The 21,993-nt window shown below is 39.6% G+C and overlaps 1 protein-coding gene across 1 annotated transcript; it reads left to right on the forward strand.

The window, feature by feature from the left end:
- Positions 1-17,187: 17,187 nt before the first annotated feature.
- On the forward strand, positions 17,188-18,450 carry LOC107774154 (uncharacterized). The gene has a single exon (XM_016593634.2). The coding sequence runs from the start codon at positions 17,188-17,190 to the stop codon at positions 18,448-18,450; it is 1,263 nt and encodes a 420-aa protein (XP_016449120.2).
- Positions 18,451-21,993: the final 3,543 nt, after the last annotated feature.

Here is a 21,993-nt window from a genome sequence, read left to right on the forward strand (position 1 = left end):
GTTGTGAGGGATTTCCCCAATGTGTTTCTTGCAAACCTGTCGGGCATGCCACCGGATAAGGACATTGATTTTGGTATTGACCTGGTGCCGAGCACTCAGCCCATTTCTATTCCGTCGTATCGTATGGCACCAGCGGAGTTGAAAGAGTTAAAGGATCATCTTCACTAACTCCTTGATAAGGGGTTCATTCGGCCTAGTGTGTTGCCTTGGGGCGCGCCGGTTCTATTTGTGAAGAAGAAGGATGGCATAATGTGGATGTGCATTGGTTATAGGCAATTGAACAAAGTAACAGTTAAGAACAAGTATCATTTGCCTCGCATTGATGACTAATTCGACCAGCTTCAGGGAGCAAGAGTGTTCTCCAAGATTGATCTCCGTTTAGGCTATCACCAGTTGAAGATCAGGGACTCATATATTCTCAAGACTGCCTTAAAGACAAGATATGGTCATTATGAGTTCCTTGTTATGTCTTTCGGGCTGACCAATGCCCTAGCAACGTTTATGCATATGATGAACAACGTGTTTCGGCCTTATCTTGATTTGTTTGTGATTATCTTCATTGATGATATTCTGGTGTACTCACGTAGTTAGGAGGAGCACGCAGAGCATTTGAGAGTTGTGTTGCAGAGGTTGAGGAAGGAGAGTATTTACACAAAGTTCTCCAAATGTGAGTTCTGGCTCAGTTCAGTGGCTTTCTTGGGCCGCGTGGTGTCCAGCGAGGGTATTCAGGTTGATTCGAAGAAGATAGAGGCAGTTCAGAGTTGTCCCAGACCATTCTCAGCCACAGAGATTCGCAGCTTTCTCGGTTTGGCAAGCTATTATCGTGGGTTTGTTTAGGGATTTTCATCTATTGCATCGCCATTGACCAAGTTAACTTAGACGGGTGCTTCATTTGTTTGGTCGGATGAGTGTGAGGAGAACTTTCAGAAGCTCAAGACAGCCTTGACCACGGCTCAAGTGTTAGTTTTTCCATCAGCTTCAGGTTCATATACCATATGTTGTGAGGCTTTGAGAGTTGGTATTAGGTATGTATTGATGCAGGAGGGTAGAGTTATTTCTTATGCTTCTCGTCAATTAAAGCCCCATGAGAAGAACTACCCCGTTCATTGACGGAATTGGCTACCATAGTTCACGCGTTAAATATTTGGAGGCATTATTTGTATGGTGTGTCTTGTGAGGTATTTACTGATTATCGTAGCCTCCAACACTTGTTCAAATAGAAAGATCTCAATTTGAGGCAGCAGAGGTGGTTAGAGTTTCTTAAGGATTATGATATTACTATATTGTAACATCCGGGAAAGGCCAATGTGGTGGCCGATGCTTTGAGCCGAAAGGTGGTGAGTATGGGGAGTTTGGCATATATTCCAGTTAGGGAGAGACCTTTTGTAGGTTATGTTCAGGCCTTGGCTAATCGGTTCGTGAGGTTAGATATTTCGGAGCCCAGTCGGGTATTGCTTGTGTGGTTTCTCGGTCTTTCTTATATGATCGCATCAGAGAGTGCCAATATGATGATCCGCATTTGCTTGTCCTAAAGGACAGAGTTCAGCACGATGAGGCCAGAGATGTGGCCATTGGTGATTATGGGGTGTTGAGGATGTAGGGCTGGATATGTGTGCCCAATGTGGATGGGCTTCAGGAGTTGATTCTGGAGGAGGCCCATAGCTCGCGGTATTCCATTCATCTGAGTGCCGCGAAAATGTATTAGGATCTGAGACAACACTATTAGTGGCGGAGAATGAAGAAAGACATTGTGAGATTTGTAGCTCGGTGTCTTAATTGTCAGCAGGTGAAATATGAGCATCAGAGACCTGGTGGCTTGCTTCAGCAGATGGATATTTCAGAGTGGAAGTGGGAGACGATCACTATGGATTTTGTAGTTGGACTTCCACGGAATTTGAAGAAATTCGATGCTATTTGGGTGATTGTGGATCCGCTGACCAAGTCCGCGCACTTCATTCTAGTGTGTACTACCTATTCTTTAGAGCGGTTGGCAGGGATCTATATCCGAGAGATTGTTCGTTTGCATGGTGTTCGGGTTTCCATCATTTCAGATAGAGGTACTCAGTTTACTTTGCAGTTTTGGAGGGTCGTGCAGAGAGAGTTGGGTACTCAGGTTGAGTTGAGCATAACTTTTCACCCTCAGACAGACAGGCAGCCCGAGCGCACTATTCAGATATTGGAGGACATGTTGTGTGCTTGTGTCATTAATTTCGGAGGGTCATGGGATGATTTTTTACCGCTTGCAGAGTTTGCTTATAACAACAGCTACCAGTCGAGTATTCAGATGGCTCCATATGAGGTTTTGTATCGGAGGCGGTGTAGATCTCCAATTAGTTGGTTCGAGCCCGGTGAGGCTAGGCTATTGGGGGCAGACTTGGTGCAGGATGCTCTAGACAAGGTGAAGGTGATTCAGGAGAGGCTTCGTACGGCGCAGTCCAGACAAAAGAGTTATGCTGACAGGAAGGTTCGGGATGTGTCCTACATGGTTGGTGAGAAGGTTGTGTTTAAGGTTTTGCCCATGAAGGGTGTTATGGGATTTGGGAAGAAGGAGAAATTGAGTCCTTGGTTCATTGGGCCTTTTGAGGTACTTAGGAGGCTTAGGAGGTGGCTTATGAGCTTGCTTTGCCACCCAACTTGTCAAGTGTGCATCCAGTATTTCATGTTTCTATGCTCTGGAAGTATTGGGGATCCGTCTCATGTTCTGGATTTTAGCACGGTTTAGTTGGATGATGATTTGACCAATGATATGGAGCCAATAGCTATTTGGGTCGTCAGGTTCAAAAGTTGAGGTCAAAGGATATAGCTTCAGTGAAAGTACAGTGGAGAGGTCGGCCCATGGAGGAGACTACCTGGGAGACCGAGCGGGAGATGCGGAGCAGATATCCTCACCTATTTGAGGATTCAGGTATGTTTCTTGACTCGTTCGAGTACGAACGTTTGTTTAAGTTGGGAAGAATGTGATGACCCGGCCAGTCGTCTCATGAGTTGCCGCTCTGTTTCCCTCATTTTTGCTTCTTATTGCATTATTTATCGGTTCTATATGTGATCGGGTTGGTTGGCTCGGGTTCAGAAAGGATTTGTTAAGGATTCAGACACGTAGTCTCTTTAGAGTGAGTTTAGGTTGGAAAAGTCAACTAGATGTTGAATTGTGTGTTAGAGGGCTCGGATGTGAGTTCCGATGGTTCGGTTAGATTTGGGAGGTGATTTGGGACTTAGGAGCATGATCGAAATGAGTTTTGGAGGTCCAGAGTAGGTTTAGGCTTAAATTGGCGAAATTGATATTTTGGCAATTTCCGATTGGTAGGCGACATTTTGATATAAGGGTCGGAATGAAATTCCGAGAGTTGAAGTAGTTCCGTTAGGTCATTTGGGATGTGTGTGGAAACTTTCAGGTCATTCGGGCGTGGTTAGGTAGGGTTTTTAATCAAAAGCAGAATTCGGAAGATTTTGGAAACCTAGGCTTGAATCCGATGTGTTTTGGTTGATTCGATGTTGTTTGAGGTTTTTTGACGATTGGTATACGTTTGAATAAGGTTTTGGAATATGTTGGTGCTTTTGGTTGAGGTCCCGGGGGCTTCGGGGTTATTTCGGATGGTTAACGGAGAGTTTGAGGTTTTTGGGAAGCTACAGATTTTTGCTGCTTCTGGTATTTGCGCACCTACGGTCCACAATGCCGCATATGCGGGAAAATGGTCGCAGAAGCGGAAGCTAAGAAGTTGGCAGGAACCGCAGAAGCGGTCTAGGAGCCGCACCTGCGATGGCGTAGGTGCGGATATTTCATCGCAGATGTGGAGTGGGACGTTTAAGTGATTTCCGCAGAAGCGGTTCAAGGACCTCAAATGCAATACCGCAGAAGCGGGTATATGGCCGCAGATGTGAAAATGTCTGGGCCAGAAGGTGTAAATTGATCCCTTCGCGATTTTTGAGCTATTTCACCATTTTTGGAGTCGGCTTGGGAGCCTTTTTGACGATTTTGAAGAGGGATTTCAAGGGAACTTCATTTAGGTAAGGATTTTAGACCTAAAACCCATCCCTATGATATTATTTCACGAATTAAATCCATAAATTATGGAAATTAAGGGTTAAAAATTGGGGAAACTAGGGCTTGGAAACTTAGACCTTTGATTGAGGATTTGAAGGACCATTTGGGGTCGGATTTCAGAACTTTTGATATGTATGAACTCGTGGGGAGATAAGGAATCTATTGATGTAAAAATTATCGAATTCCAAGACGTGGGCCCGGGTGTCGGATTTTGGTAATTTCGGGATTTGTGTCGTATATTGATTATTTTCGCTTGGGCTTCGTTCCCTTAGCATATATTTGACGTTATGATTCTGATTTTGGATAGATTCGACGTGAGTGGAGGCCGATTCAAAGGGCAAAGGCATCGCGGGCTAGAGATTTGACCGGTTTGAGGTGAGTAATGATTGTAAATGATGTTCTGAGTGTATGAAACCCCGGATTTGCACATTGTTGTGCTATATTGAGGTGACACACACGCTTTATAACGAGCGTGGGGTCGTGCACTATTGGGGATTGTGACTTAGTCCGTCTCGAATGACTATTTTGCCGCGTATTTGACTAAAATCTATTTGTTATCATCATTATTTGGGTTGAACGCCATATTTGGGCCTCGTGCTAACTACTTGAACCCTTCGGGGATTTTTATTGATGTTTTCTCACTCTTTTGATTTTATACTTGAACTCAGTCATGTTATATTCTACTGTTTTCATACTCAACCATGTCTACTATATTTTTAACACTTAAATGATCTTTTAAATGATAATTGAGCTGAGAATCATATTTTACTACTGACGAGTGGCTTGTGAGGATTTTTGACTGAGTAAGGCCGAGGGCCTATGGTGTGAGGAAACACTGATCATAATTATGAGGCCAAGGGCCTGAGATATATACGCCACGAGGTAGCTTGTTGATATGAGGCTGAGAGCCTGATGATGATGCCACGAGATGGCTTGATATTGCGCTTTGGCCATAAAGGGCCCCTCCAGGAGTCTGCACACCCCCAGTGAATGCGGGTACCCATTGTGATGTAAGATTTAGCCCGAGGGGCTGGTATTATTCTGAGATGTTGCCCGAGGGGCGAATTTGTTGATATTATGCCCAAGGGGCAAACCTTTATGTGTTTATCTTCCTTATTTGTCTGTCATTACCTGTTTAATTGTTGGAAAGGTATTTGCTGAAGTTAAACTGAACTTAAATGATTTTTTTCATATATTTAATGATACACTATTTTACTGGTTTTACTGCTTCATTGTAGCCTGTAATGTTCCTTACGTGTTTTCATATCTCTCAGTCGTTTATTTATGATTATTACTCACTGAGTTGGAGTACTTACTTTACTCCCTGCACCTCGTGTGTAGATTCATGCGTTGTTGATCCTGCCAGTGCGAGTTGAGAGCTCCCAGCAGACTTCGCAGTTCACGAGGTAGCTGCTTGGCGTCCGCAGTCCCGTGTTTCTCCCTCTTTATCATTTCTATCTCTTATCAGACATTTTGTAATAGCTTATAAACTCTTTTAGACTTTTAGTAGGAGTTATAGATGCTCATGACTAGTGACACCCCGGTATCAGGCTGTGTTGGGTTGTTCTTCCCCATATTTGTACTATTGACTGCTTAAACCTTGGGTTATTTTATCATGCTTTAGACTTGAATCTTGTTATTTAAAACTGAAATGGGAAGTTTCGGATGACCTTGTCTTCATGAGAGGCATCATCACGACCGGGTCCGGATTTAAGGTCGTGACAATGTCTCACACAGGACCTATGCTTTGCTTCAGAAGGTACTGTCTTTATTGCCATATTTTAGCAGATTAGTAATAAAAATTTATAATAGATTAGTAAAAAAAAAGTAATAACATATTAGTAATGAAATTATACTCTCTGCATATCCGACATAAATGTGACTTCATTGGCCATAAAAAAAAGAATTATGTAGAAGCTCCAGAAACCAAGTCCAACTTCTTTTTGTTTTCCTATCAACTACAATCCAAGCAAGTGGATAAAAGTGATTCATGTTATCTTGCCCAATAAGAACTAGTAGTTGTCCTTTAGCCTTCCCCTTTAAGAATGTACCATCAAGCCCAGTAAATGGTCTCAAGCCCTTTTTGTACCCTACCTCATCTTCAATGCATGAAAACAAATGTACATCCTAAGGAATTTTCTTTTGCATTGCAACAATGCTTCTTTAGATAAATTAATAACAACATCACTTCTAGGATTACTGTCCCTCAAAACATTGGCATATGCTTCAAGCTTGTTATAGTCATCAGTGAAACTACCTTCCAACTTATGTGTATGCGCGACATACGGACTCTCATCACATCGCGCATACGTAGCACCTACAATTATTAGCAAATAAAAATTTAAAATACCCACGGGGATAATTCCCTTTTACAAAGTTAGGCAAGAGACCTACCTCGTTTTCAAGTCCTATTCCCGATCCACAAATCACACTAATAGCCTCAAATTGGTGCCGAGCAATTTGAAAACTAGCTAAAGGTCGTACAAACTAATCAATATATGCTCAAAAGTTCATATTTAACTATTACAGTAATTACCCAACCCAATTTGGAAGGTTCCTAAAATTCACCATGTGAACACCTAATTTTTGACCACATCGAATTCCATACTATTTTGTGCAAATATTTCTTTTAGGTCTTATCGTGTTATTTTAAATTTTTGCCTTATTTTTAGTAGAATTTATTTAAGAAAATTAAAAACTACAAAATAAATATTAACATTCTTAGAATACATATTTTATTTCTATTTGTAAAGAAAAAAAAATACAAACAACATAGGTTTCTTTAATTAATATTTTAATAAGCAACTTATGGTGTCTTTTCTTAGTATAATTTAAAGTACATGTAAATATTTAATTTTTATATATTGTAAGAAATGTTGATTAGTCTTCTTATCTTTATAATTTAATTTATCTTTTAAAATAAAAGACACAAAAAAAAAAGTAAGTAAAAAAAAAGGGTTACGTTAAAAGAGATAAAGTTTGTTATCTCAAACTTTATCTTAAAAATCTGATTTGAATTAGCTAACAATCCTAACTCCCTCATAACTAAACCCCCACTCCTCACGTATCAACCCCATGTCCCCAATATCTAAGCCACGTTCCCCCACTCTAAGGGAGAGGAACGAAAACTACTGCTAAGATTCCCTATAAAGAGAAAAGGGAATACTTAGAAAAAGGAAGAGAACGGATGAGAGCAACATTGGAAAAAAAAAAAATTGAGAACGAGAGAAAACAGAAAATAGAGTTAGTAAGAAAGAAAGAGAGGCAATGGACAAAAAAAAAAATAGTAGCTAAAAAAGAGCATTGTTACGTTCTTTTATAGTAAAGATTCATTTGGGAAACTATTTAGTTTAATTTATTTAGTTTGAAGACGGAGTTCGAGATTTCATTTGTGGTTTCGAGGTCGAAGAAGTCGAGTTTTCGTTCGTGGCTTCGGGTTCGACGTTGCTGCTACTTTGTCCGGCCTGAGTTTCGGTATTGGATTGAAGTTGTTCTGGTTCTCTTTCTTGTATTACGGAACTCTTTTGCTAAGGTTTTGATCCTATTCTTCTTCAATGTTATTTCTTAGTTTTATTTAGAGCATTAGGATTTGGTTCCTTTTATTAGCAATTTATTTCCTTAATCTGTTATTTTCCTATTTGAGCATATATTTTTGAATTTTGTTATCATTTAATTTATTTAGTGAAAGACTAAAAAGGAAAAAAATCATAAGAGATGAAGACTAAATGATTATTGTGATAGTATAAATGTCTGCATAGTGTTAACTTAATGAGCGTACCTTAATGAGCGTAAAAGATTAAGCTTGCACAAATTGTACTATGATATTTAGAAATGAGCGTACTTTTCTCGTAAATTTATCTTTATAAGATTGTAGTAAGTTTCTTTTATAGAATGAAAAGTTTTTCTTAATTTGAGTATATATTTACAACTGTTAATCACTTGTCCATGAAAACTAAAAAAAAATCAGGTGTTAATTTTAGTAGGAATACCTTATAAATAAAAAAAATCTTGTTAATCCTATCAATTTCTCTATGCCTTTAACTTCATTGTAAGTTACTTTAGTTTTGTGATTAGCTATCTTAAATTAATCTATGAAGGTATACTTTTTCTTTTGGTTCACTGTTGAAGAATAACTTTTAATTTTCATGAGTTTCGTCTTCATTTTATAAACTTTATTTGAATTCTTTTCATTGTTGTTGTTTTGCTAGCATAAATATTTTCCTTTGTAAATTAATTGGATGTTTCACATTGTGAGCACGCGATTTTTTTCCTATACGAAATACTCCTATAAAGTTCCAAGAAAATAGATTTTGTTAATTATTTGTCATTTTAGGAATTTTGTAAAATTTTATTTAATTGTTTGCATTTTATGCACGTTTAAGTTTTATTTAAATTATGAAAAATACCAAAAATATCATGCATTGCATTTATGATTTTTTTTTTGCATTTTTAGAATTAATTAGTAATTATTTGCTTTATAGAAGTTGAAAATCACAAAAAAATAATAGCTCCTTTTTTACATTTTTGTCTTTAATTTTAGTTTATTGATTTTCCTTTTAATTTAGAATTAAGTGATATTTACAATTTTTATAATTATCTAGTTAGTTTAATTTTACATTTTAGATAATTTAGGATTTGTTTTTAATTTTGGGATTTCTAATTTTAAAAAAAAAAAGAGATAAAAAGAAAAGGAAATTAAAGGAAGAATTGGAGAAGGGGCTCATTTATAAAACTTGGGCCAGTTTTGCACACAAATTCGGCCAACCGTTCCCCCTACATAATTTAATTCCCTTTAGCCCAAACATTTCCCTCTAGAGCCCCAACCCAAAGAATATCGGACCTGACCCACCAAAATAACCCACCTGTTTACCCTTAATATAAAACCCCCTTTATAATTTTCCCCCCATTTTGAACCCTAAACCTAAGAAGTCAGATATGCTGCGCCCCTTTCTATTGTTCATCTTCCCCAACTCTCAACTCGCCCTCAACTCACCCTTAATTCACCCGAGTTCACTCAAAATGGTCCCCCATCCACGTCATTTGATTCCCAATGGTTTTGTCAGTAGGGAGTACGAATTTTATCTCCCAAATAGCACGATTTCGGACTCAAAAGGACAATTGTTGGACGAATGGGAGCCGTGGATAGATGTAAATCGATCCACTCCTTCCATCTGTCCCAAAAATTGTTCAAAAAAGCGGAAGTTTTTGTATTTTTGGGCAGAAGATTCGAGAATTTTTGAGGGTTATATATAGGAGGTAAGTCACCGATTCGTAAAGAGAAGAAAAAATATAGAGAAAAATCGGATAGAATACCCAACAAATTAGCCGAAAATTTCTAGGGTTTTTGAGTGCTGAAGTTGTGGCTGGTTGTTCTTTAAATCTCTGCATTCTGTCGATTCTGTCCAAAGTAACCTTTCGAAATTTCGATTTGGCTGGCAAGTTCTGCTCTATACTGTTGCTGCTTCCATTTGGATTTGGAGTCAAAACTGTGTATTTGTCTATTCTTCTATCGATATTAAAGAAATCCTTATTTAAACAGGTTTTTTTCCTCACCATCTTATCTGTTTAGTTTTCTTTGCTGTGAGTTTAAGTGCTCAAGAATCATGTTAAAACGAGCCGGAATTAAATGTGTTATGGTTTGTTGCTGATGTTTTGTTATATCACATGTTAGTATCAATTTTTGAGACTAGTTTAACCCGTTAAGATCATTGTGAATACTTCGCGTAATGTCAAGTTCCTTCCATATTTTGATTCTGATGTTTGGATTCATGTTTCTGTTGTGAACCTTCATTTAATTGTTGAGTATCAATGATTGTTGGCACCATTTGAAGCATGTGGGAGTTAAATTGGAGGCTCTTCTTATTTTAGTTTGTCATGGAGGAACAAATCACAAAGAGTTCTGTCAACTCATTTAAATAGTCTGTTGGTATGACTTTCGAAATGAACTCTTCTGTATAGTCTAAGTCTTTGAGATGAATTTTCTGTAAGTTGGACCTCATGTGTATTATGAGAGTTTCGAGATATGAATACCCTTGCTTGTTGATCTTTCTTGAGTGTTTAGAGGCAGTTCCTCTCGACTTCATATGATTGTGACTGAATCTCTGTTGGCCATACACTTGGATCTTCATTTCTGAAAACGTTTGATAAAATATGTTCTTGACATGGATCTTAGGTATAGAAGCAGTCAGATATAGCTTTGTTTCATGAATTTGGGCTTTGTTTACTTAGATTGAATTCAAAACCAATGTGTCTGATTGCGTGAGTGCTTCATATATGTGAATAGAGAACCTATTGACCAAATTCTCTATTATAGCTGGAAGCAAGTTTTAAGATCTTGGTGGTTGTCTGAACTTTTCCATCTGTTAAAGTGCACATATTAGTTTTGGAATCAGCTGCATATTTTTCTTGGAGCTATGTTGGGTCAGTGCCTCTTAACAAATTGTAGCCATGATGTTTTTTTTAATGTAGTGATAAAATAAACCAAATTCAGCTTGCTGTAATGTGTGACATCGATGGGAGAGGTTAGATTTTGTTAGCAAATGTGATCACTCGTTAGGTTTGGACTATTAAAAAGAAGGAAATTGGTAACTCCTGAATTAAATCCCATGTAACTTGAAAGCAGTGACCAAATTTGAGATTTTTCTCGGCCTACATCTTTATGTTAATTAGTATGGTTTAAGGCTAGCTTTTCTTTAGTCAATTCTTTGTTTTCTTCACAAATTTGTGTAGAAGTCATGTTTGGGCTTCAGCTAACAATTTCCTTTGGGTTTGCCTTGGTTTCAATTACATAATTCGCATCCGGGCTCAATTCTGAGCCCAATAAGTATTGATGCCCTTCTTTTGATATTAAAAGAAAAAGAAGAAGGGAAGTTTTGTATTAATTCCATGGGCCTGCAATTGGCCCAGTTTGCTTTTCTGTGATCAGCTTGGAGCCTGCTTGCTTGGGCTCTATACGCTACTCAATGGCCTTGAGTTTAAAGTTTGGATGTTCGATTAAGTAACATTTTTTAAAATGGTTGGAGGTGTGCCATTTTCGCTAAAATTACCCATGGCCCTCTTATTAGTTAATACAAACTTAAAAGTAATTAATTCTAAATATCGTAGTTTATTTTAGGCCCGATTTAGATTAGCATTGCAATTATGTATACGTTCGCGTAACATAATTGTAATTTTAGTTCTAAAAAGACTCGAGGGATGCGTTCGCGCAACTTCAACCAAAATTTTCTTAATAAAATAAACAAAGCGTTATTAATTGTGGACACGTTCACGTGACATGATTTTGACGCGCAAAAGAAAAGCGTATACGTACGCGTAGTTCATTTCTTTAATTACGAATAAATCAAGTGTTTAAAAGTGGTAAAGAGATAAATGCACATAGGTCCTAAAATGAGTAGTTAAACAATTTAAGCCAAGTATAAATTGCTAAGCGACCGTGCTAGAACCACGGAACCCGGAAATGCCTAACACCTTCTCCCGGGTTAACAGAATTTCTTACTTAGAATTTCTGGTGCGCAGACTTCAAAAGGAAAGTCAAAATTTCCTCGATTTGGGATTTAAAATAAACCGGTGACTTGGGACACCAATTAAATTATCCCAAGTGGCGACTCTGAAATCAAATAAATAATCCCATTTCGAATAATGTCACTAAAATTGGAAAAACTCCCTTATATCACTTTCGGTGTGTAAAAAGGAGGTGTGACAGCTCTGGTGACTCTGCTCGGGATCGAACCCAGAATCTCTGGTTCAGGGTTCAAGAATTCGAGCTTGTTAAAGTATTTTTTATTTGGCTTTATTGTTGATATTACTGCATTTTGTGGACTTAATGTGCTAATTGTCATTAATCGCTTTGATATTACTTGAACTGTATTTAAATGTCTTCTTACGCCACCCATCTGAGTCTTCTGAAAATGGTTCACACATTCGCGTGGCCCGCTTTTTCTGTAGAAATTATGCCAAATAAGATGGGGCTGGGCAAGCAACAAGGCCGGACAGACTTTCGTGCCCCCGGTACGTTTTCCCCTCCTCGAGTCTAGTTGTCCGCTCGGGTAACCCAAGTCTAGACCACAAACCAGGTTTTTAAACCTAGAATAACGCAACCTCATGCCGGATCCCTAGTAGGAACGATTATTTTCATCAGGTGCATTTGACCTTGGGGACTCAATACAGGAGTTGGGTCCGTCTAAGACAGGTGTACCCAAAATAAAGACCATCCTGATGCATCCTACGTGCTATGTGAACATTTATCTGTTGCGGCTTGTATGTTGACCGGCTAAGAAAGGAAATAAAAAGAAAAACCAAGAGTGAGGTAGGAAAGAAAATTTACCCGGTTTCTAAAATCCCAGTATTTGAAAATATCCCGAAACTCTGCCGAATTGTTTTAAAAAAAAGAAAAAAAAGTGAAAGTATATTTCAAAAGAGTGAGTCAAATATCATGTTTTTGTATCAAAACTGCCTGAACTACGCAGGTCTGATTCTCACCGGATGTGGGATACGTAGGCAACCCACATAAGGATCGGCCTCATTTTTAGCAAATAATAAAATAAAAAGATGTTTCAGGGCTTTGGTCAAAACAATATGCCGACCCAGCTTCGGTTGTATTTAAGTCATTTCTCCCCGGAATAGCTTTAGATTACATTCCAATTGTCGAAAGGCTATTTTCGAGAGGAACATGCAAAAGGTGTCTTTTCCAATAAAATACCTACCCCCCGACCTCAAAATTCATTTGGAATTGTGAAGGGTGCCACGTTTGTAAAAACGACCATTTTGCTAACATAGCAATAAAAGGGGTCCTTGTCCGTTGATTTTTTTTTAAAAAAAAGTTGTTTTGCAAAATGAGTCCACAAGAGTCAACCCTAACCTTAACCCTCCACAGGTACAAATGAATGCCATCCAGGAATCATCGCAATCTATCATAGAAAGGGCTCGGATGCAGCTACGTAAGTGGTGAGGTGATTTAGATGAAGATGACCAACTTTGGGTAAAAGAGCATTTGGGTTCCCTGGTAGACATCATGCACGTCAAACCACAAGAGGATTTAATTAAGGCTTTGGTGACCTTTTGGGATCCCGTTCACAATGTGTTCTGTTTCTCAGATTTCGAACTAACACCCACTCTGGAAGAAATAGCCGGGTACATCGATTTCGGCCAAGAGTTAAGAAAACAACAACTAATATTCCCCAGGGCTCCCTCAGTACACAAATTCTTCGATCTTTTGAAAATTAGCATACAAATGAGCAAGGACCATGTAAGTAAAGGGAGTTGTTTGTTCTACTTTCTGTATTTCAGGTTTGGACACTCGGCCGGGTTTGAAACACATGAGAAGGGGTTGAATAACAAAAAAAACAAGAGCATATGGCAAATTCATCGACGGTTTGCTTTCATCGTGGCATTTCTGGGAATCATGGTATTTCCGAATTCTGAGGTACAATAGGCCTTCATATGGCCAGAATTGCACATGTCCTCGTCGACAAAAAAGATCACACACTTGTCCCATTAGTGCTGGCGGACATTTACCGGGCATTAACATTGTGCAAATCTAGGGGTCAATTTTTCGAAGGCTGCGATATTCTTCTTCAGATGTGGATGATCGAGCACCTTCGCCGCCATCCTAAGTTCATGAGATATGCTTCAAATGAGAATAATTTCATCAAAAAGTATGAGGAAAGGGTGGAAAATCACAAACCATCGGTAGGGTTTGAAGCATGGGTTTCCTATTTGAGGAAATTGAGAGCAGATCAAATTGAATGGACCATAGGATGGCTCCCAGTAACAGAAATAATCTACATGACCTCTTCAAAGGGCTACTTGATGATAATGGGAGTGAGAAGTATACAATCATATGCACCACAAAAAGTTCTGAGACAACTGGGAAGATATCAAGTGATACCCGAAGAGGCAGACCTAAGCACTCAAGTTATTGAACTACACTCAGAAGCAACGATACCCGAGGCCTTAGTTCAAAGAGACTGGAATTGTTGTCGGTATCCAAAAAGTAACACCCAAGTGCCATACCCAGCTAAGGGCGAAGCTGAACTCAATTATGCGGCTTGGTTTGAAAGGAGTTTTTATGTGTACAATGAGCCGGAGCCCAAGCCCGAACCTGTGAGGCCCGCCAAAAGGCCCCATGTTCAAGCTTTTGATGACAAAATTCAGGAAAGGTTAGCTTGGGGATAAAAGGAAAAGGAATATCAGGCCACCATCCATGATCTACGAGAAGAGTTGAGAAATGTCACCTTCAACAATGATTTACAAGCACAAGAGGCCGAGGGTAAGAGGAGAAGATTGGTTCGAGAAAATGAAGCTCTCAGGGCCCAGGTTCGACAGCTGAAAATAGCAGCCAAGAATCCGGGCCGAAGAAGGAAAGATGAAAGGCTCATTTATAACCTTACTCAAAAGGTGCGTGACTATGAAGATGACTTGCAGAAAGTTGAGTCTGAACTAGCAAAAGCACAAACGAGGTTGGCTAAAAATGCCGAAGGGCGTGCAGTTTTCGTTCAACAGATGAAAGAAAGATATGAAAGAGGGGTCACAGGTTGGGAAAAGGCAATTGGCAACCTCGAAGTAGAAATGGCTAAACAAGCCAAAAATTTTAAGGCCGAGAGAGAACATTGTTACGCCTTAATGGCACGGTTGGAAGAGGAATTACAGCACTTGCAAGAGCAAAATCACGCTGCCACCCAAGTCTTCGAGGCTAGATCCCGTCAGATTGGCCGTTTGTTGCAAGAGAAGGGCATCATAAGAGAGAGGGTTTGAAGGATTGCTGACTACATCACCATGAAATGCAGTGCGTCTGAGGACATGACAAGATCCATGTTTTTCGCCACTGTAATGATCTTCGTCCGTCAGATAATGGAAGAACTCTATCGGCTCCAAGATGACATGGCAAGTAGGCCCGCTGCAAGACCGGTTGGTGTTCCTAGGGCAGGGTTGGAGGCACTGATGTTTTCTTGATTGTATTTTCTTCCTTTTCCGAGTCTGTATTTTTCATATTTCGAGTCTATTTTCAATTCCTAGAAAAGGCATATCCAGAGTCTTAAAGTCCTAGAAAAGGTATTTTTTGAGTCTTTCGTAATTCAGTAAAGTTGTGTTAATGAAAATTTGAAAAAAAAAAAGAAAAAAAACCCACAAAAATTGTTCTTTTCTTTTTCGCATTTACTTCTTGAACTACGTTATGATCTGATTCACGCGGTGTCGTGATACGTAGGCAATCCTTATCGGATCCGGTCATGATTTTTGTAAACAATTTAAATAAAAGAGGAAAGATCCTAAAGAAAAACCCAAAAGAGAGAAAAGAAGGAAAAGAAAAAAAAGGGCAAAGAAAGAGATGAAAAGAGAGAGTGGAATTGGAAAGAAGGAAAAATAGAAAAAAAATAATAATAATGAGAATAAGTAAAGTCGGGATGAAGCATGCGACCGTTGCAAAACATGTAGAAACACATTTAACTGTATAGATGCATCACACCCCAACATGCGATTACCTATCTGTTATTTGTTTCAAACTAACCGTTTGTTGTTGTTATCCCAAGTTCAAGTTCTATAGTAAGGTGGTTGGTTTTGTGGTAGTCTGACTTCACATCCATATTTCACGAGGTCGAAAGGTAGCGTTGAAATGTCTTCAGAAATCACTCTTCCAACAGTTCCTATCATGGAAGAGAGTCCGACCTCGGGCATCCCGACTTCGGAGTCGGCAGCCGCCGAGGAAAACAGGTTACTGCGTCTTCGCATGATGGAAATGTGGGATGCCTGGTCAAATGGAAGAGAGCCACCAAGTGTAATCCCCGGATTTCCCGAGCTTTTCCCTAGGGTAGGTGGAACCTCCAATATCCCGATCAGTCACCCCAATACCCCACTCGGACATCCTACCATCTCGGCCCACTTTGTTGGAACACCTTCTGAGGTTCGCCCCCAGGTGTTAGCTTCAGGAGCGGCTCCAAATATTTTCACTGCTCCCCCATGCTCAGCTACTACATAGCCTTCGCTGCCCAGACCCAGCTTTGACCCATCAATCTTCACCTTCTAAACACCATCTTTCCCACTAGAACCTGCACAGTTTCCCACCTATACTTACTCTCAACCACCCCGATATGAGTTCACTGTGGGGCAAGAAAAGACTATCAAAACACCCGAGCAAGAAGAGATTGTGAGGAAGATGACGAGTATGGAACAAAGTCTCAAAAGCATACAAGGCTTGAGTGGACAGAAAAGTGTATCCTATACTAACTTATGCATGTTCCCTCATGTGCATCTGTCATTGGGATTCAAAACCCCGAAATTTGAGAAGTACGATGGGCACGGTGATCCTATTGCTCATCTCAAAAAATATTGCAATCAATTGTGAGGGACCGGTAGAAAGGAAGAACTACTCATGGCGTATTTCGGAGAAAGTCTGGTTGGCATCGCTTCTGAGTGGTACATGGACCAGGATATATCCCGTTGGCACATCTGGGATGATCTTGCTAGAGATTTCGTTAGGCAGTTCCAGTACAACATTGATATTGCTCCAGATAGGAACTCGTTGACGAACTTAAGAAAGAAGTCCTCGGAAAGCTTCTGGGAGTACGCAGTTAAATGGCAAGAGCAAGCATCTAGGGTAAAACCTCCGATGGATGAGGTCGAAATGGTCACAGTTTTTTTACAAGCTCAGGAAGCCGACTACTTCCAAAATATGATGTCTGCTATGGGTAAACCGTTTGCTGAAGCCATTAATATTGGCGAAATAGTTGAAAATGGGTCGAATTCTAAGCCAATCCGCTATCAGAGCTACTTCCCAAGCCATTCAGGGTGGGTCTGGAGGAATAGCAAAAGGCAAGAAGAAGGAAGAAATGTCCATGGCAGCGTCGGGCGCATGAAAATACCGTACTCCCAAATCCCTTTTCCCAGAAAGGATCCCGCAACACTATTACCCCCACCAAGACATGGCATATGCTCCTCATCCATACACGGTCATGAATGCTCAATCTTATGTCCGCCCACAACAACAAGCCCACCGTAACCAAGCCCTATTTCCTAGAAATCAACCTCCTTACCACAACCACTACAACCCCCGTCCTTCGCAAAACAATTTTCCCCCTCGTGAACCACCTAAAAGGCCAAATTTTACACCAATCGGCGAGTCCTACTCCGGCCTTTTCCCAAAGCTTGTCCAAATGGGTCTGCTACAGCCGGTTCCTCAAACTAGGCAAAACCCAACATCTCCCGCTTACAGAGCTGGTGCCCGATGCGCCTATCACTCAGGGGCAGAAGGGCACGACACTGATGATTGTTGGACTTTGAAGAGAGCAGTGGAGAATTTGATAGAACAAAGAAAGATAGTGCTAAGGGATGAGGATGTCCCCAATGTGACTAATAACCCACTGCCAGCCCACAACAACGGACCGGTAATTGGGATGATTTGTGAGGATAAAGAATTTAACCCAGCATTGAATGCCATCATTGCCATTGCTGACCCAGAAAAGAAACCAAAAGCTGCCCCGAAGCAAGACAAAGGGGAGGAAAAGAGCAAAATCACCCCTCCAAAATCAGAAAAGAAAGTCGAAGTGGGAATTGGGTTAACACCTTCCAAAGATGTTGTTCTCTCTGTCCCTCAGGGCCGCAAAGAAAAACAGATGACTTTGAGTCCTCCTAGAAGATTCGAGCTAAACAAGGCAACCCAAATGTATGTGCCCAAGGGAGCTTATGTGATGCGGGGGCCAATTAATCCTCCAAGGCTGAGTGAGCCCGTGGTTATTGGCCGCGCACCGCAAAAGCCCATGACGGATCCTACCGCTGTGCCCTGGAATTACAACAAAATGGTGGTGACCTATAAGGCCAAAGAAATCTCAGGAGAAGTCCAAGAAAATAACCCCGTTGAAAAGTATTCTAACTTGGAAGAGGTGAACAATGCCAATCAAAAACGCTTCCCATCTAAGAAGCCCGTGAGCGCCGAAGAAGCGGATACTTTCTTTCAAAAGATGAAAATGGCAGATTATGAGGTGATCGACCAGCTTCGAAAATTTCCTGAACAAGTCTCCTTGTTGGCTTTGCTGATGAACTCCCCCAAACATCAGAATGTATTGATCAAGACCTTTAACGAAGCATATGTTCCTATTGAAACTTCTATAGAAAAGTTGGAGAGGATGACAGAAAGTTTTTTCTCAACTAACCAGATTTCCTTCAGCAAAAATGACTTGCCTCCAGAAGGGGCCGCGCATAACAAAGCCCTGCACCTGACAGTCAAATGCGAAGGGTACTATGTGAAAAGGGTTATGTTGGACGGAGGCTCTAGGGTAGACATCTGCCCACTCTCGACTCTACAGCGCATGAAAATTGGGACTGAAAGAATTCGGCCCAATAATGTCTGTGTACGGGCTTTCGATGGTACAAAAAGGGACACGATTGGAGAGATTGATCTGATTCTGACCATCTATTGATACCCAATTTTTCCCTAGGTATTTTTGTACCCAAAATACTTCCAAAATAGCATGTATGTGCATATATCAGCACACCCAAGAGTTTTAGTATTTTTTAATGATTTTTAAACCAATTTACTACCTATTTTAATACCACAAAATCCAATAATTATTCTCAAAATTATCATTTTTTAGTGAATAACTTATTTCATTCCCGTATTTACACCAAAATATAATTAAGGTGATTTTTGCATATTTTTTACAAATTTATTTGTCATTTTTAAGCTAATTGCATATAATTGCAATTATGGCCTATTTTATGATTAATAGCATTTTTAAAATTATAAAACTGGTTCCAATATTTTTAAATTGATATTTATATAGTATTTGTTTGCTCAGTATTTTTAATTTACTTTTTAAATCATTATTACTATTTTTATAAAATAAAAAGGGGAACATTGGCTATTTAACACTTAGCCTATTTCTATTTCAATAACAACCTTTTCTCCCTTTCAATTGCAGCCTCAATTGGCCCAATTCCGCCCCAAATTAAACGACCCAATTCCCATTTCGACCCGACCCCTTATCCCAATTTTTTAAACCCGTTCGATTTTCTTTAAATCCTAGCCGTTGATCGTTTTGATCAACGACTTTAGTTTAGGCTTTCCTTTTTTAATCACCTAACAACCCTAACCCCACTTCATTTGCATAGAGACGCCGCCTCTAACTCTCTTCGTCTCCCTCAAATCCTCTCGAACCTCTCTGAAACCCTAATCACCTCCCACCTTATCTCACCTCGTTTCCACCGGAATCCATGGCATCTCCTGCCATAGATGGCCTTTACTCACCCTCTCTCACGCCCAAGCCTGAGTTGCACGAAGTCTGGAGGCTTGACCTCGATGGTCCTCTCTCAGATCCATAGATCTATGGTTTTTCGGTCATGCTCCAGCATATTCAAGCGTTGGAAGCTCTATTCCTGACCGTTTCGACTCAAGATCTGATCTTGTTCTTCCAAGCCTTTCTCACTTCTAGGGTTTCTCTGAAACCCTAAGCCATTCGAGGTTCTTTCACCGGTATTTGTTTAGATTTGTGCTATGTCTGTGCTTTTCTTGACGATTTGAGTGTTTTCCCCAAATTTCCTTCTCAAAAACCGTTCGATTTCAAATTAGGGTTTCTGAAGGTCTTTTGATTCTTGTTGTTCTTTTCTTCTAGATGTTCGTCTGTATTAGGCTCGTATGTTTTCCTTCTCTATTACGCATGTATTGTCCTTTTTTTTCTTTTATATGTGTGCTCACATGATTAATCCGTGTTTAATTTTCCTCACTTTTCTACCATGTGTGTTTACTACCGAGCTTCTTGACTTTTGCTTTTCTGAACTCTGTTTGTGTTCTTGTTAAGCATGTTTCGTCTATTCTGCACTTTTCTGAGCTCCGGGTTTCCAAAATGTGTCCTTTTATGCTCTCAAATTGATTTTCTTTCTCTGATTGTTTCAAACCTGCTATCGTGGTCTGTTTGCTCCTCATGAGACTCCTTGAGTCAGTTCACTTGCCTTCTCGTTTCTGTTTTGATTCAATTTGAAACCCTAGATTTTGGGGGTTTCTTTGATAAATTGGATTAGGGTTCCACTTTGGGACCCTGAACTTTCAAACTCACCATGAATCTATGACTGAACTCGTATTCTTTTGTTTGTGATCCTAAACCCTTCAATGCTAGACTATTCTGTTTGAATTGTTTGCTTTATATGAGAGAAACCCCTCTTTCAAGATTTTTGACGATTGCTTGATTGATTTTGGACCCCCTTTGATAAGGTCTTGATTGATTGCCCTTAATTTCCTTTTTTTGAGCCATTCTCTCCCTATTCCTGACTGGGTTCATTCGAATCAAACCTGTTTACATTGATTTTGTTAACTGTCTGATTGATTCCCTTTCCTTTCTCTTTACAAATCAAGTACTACTGAGACCTTTCCTTAAATATACTTCATGTATTTTCCCTTCTTAGGCTACTATGAAAGATTTTACTCAAATTTTCATTCCTTGTTTATATTTTTCCGTCTGAAATTAAATCCCTTGGCTAAAGGGAGAATATTTGAGACTGATTTTTAAAAGGTTTTCTTACCTTTCTTGCTTTCTTCTCTACACTATAAGAGGGGGTTGCCCTTCTGCACTTTAGATAATCAATTTGACACGATCAATTCTGATCATTTCTCACTCTCAAATACACTTAGAATTTTCATAAGAGCTCGAGTTCTCTGAACTCACAAGCATAAAGTGTTCTTCTCTGATTGTGGCTTTACCTGAAAGAATCCTACTTTTCTGTGCTTACTTTTCTGAAACTGGTATGTCCTTTGTTTAAATATTCTGCCTCACCCCCTATGTGTTTACTTCACAGCTTCAAGCTTCTTGTTTACTATATTGCTTATATGCTGTAATTTGTGCTTCATATCTCCTTTCTTTGCTTCTGTTTCTGTTATGAATCCTCTACCCCTATTCCCTTATATGTGATGAGTTAAGCTCTTGGCCTAACAGTATCCTAATTACTGTCCAAGCCTTGGCTTGATCCACAATGGATCCTAACTCTCAATGCTTAACTAGCAGGTTCATCAGGGGTGTCCAGCATCCCAATTGCTGGGCATGACCACTAGCTTGCCCTGTCTCTCTCTGATTCCCTTCCCCCTTGTGCACTTATACCTATTCCTAGAATCTTAAGTTCTGCCCCTCTCTTTTGAGCCCTGCTTTGAGACCTTCATTTCCCTCTGAACTTGGACATCTGAGAGCTGGCATTTCCCCACTGCACTATAATCTAATTCTGCAATATATTTGGGGAGTAAGCACTGCCTGGAGTTCCTGAAACTCCTTGGATATCTGAAACACCCCGGATGAGAGAAGGCTTTGGAATCTGATCTTGGGAAGTTGGTTTATTTCATATTTCAGACCTGGGGTCTGAATTAGGCTTTCCTTGGTTGGAATCTTTAATTTCTGATATATTTTTCTTATTCATTCTGGTCTGTAATAATCTTGTAATAAACATTTGGGGTCGGCTAGTGGAAAAGGGTAGGGGACTATGCATGCAAGGGGTAGATACCATGTTCATAGGGAATTACTATACTTCTGAAATTCCACACTCATGTAGATACCATGTTCGTAGGGATTACCATTTTTCTAAAGTTCTGCATTTTATAAATCACTGAAACTATGCATTCTCATATAGATACCATGTTTATAGGATTTTCTGCATTCTCATATAAATACTATGTATATAGGGTTTTCTGCAATTCCATAACAGATGCCATGCCTGTAAGCCGATTCTAAAATTCTGCATCTTCATATAGATGCCTTGCCTATAGAACTTTCTGCATTCTGCATCTGTCATTAGGCAAACCTATTATAGGATTTAAATACCTAATCAATTGCATGTAGACAATCTGCCTATAGGATTGCTGCATAAGCAATAACAATGCTCAAATCAGTAACACCTAGAAAGCATGCCTATAGGAGCTGTTAGCTAAACATGAATCGTCAATTTGCTTATAAGCCTAAAATCAGTAGCAATAATGTTTAACGCTT

The sequence above is a fragment of the Nicotiana tabacum genome, chromosome 1 (assembly GCF_000715075.1).
Source record: "Nicotiana tabacum cultivar K326 chromosome 1, ASM71507v2, whole genome shotgun sequence".
Classification (NCBI taxonomy): Eukaryota; Viridiplantae; Streptophyta; class Magnoliopsida; order Solanales; family Solanaceae; genus Nicotiana; species Nicotiana tabacum.

Bases quoted from the DNA above. Each gene is read 5' to 3' on its own strand.
- LOC107774154 (XM_016593634.2), top strand. From the start codon at position 17,188: ATGGGTCTGCTACAGCCGGTTCCTCAAACTAGGCAAAACCCAACATCT.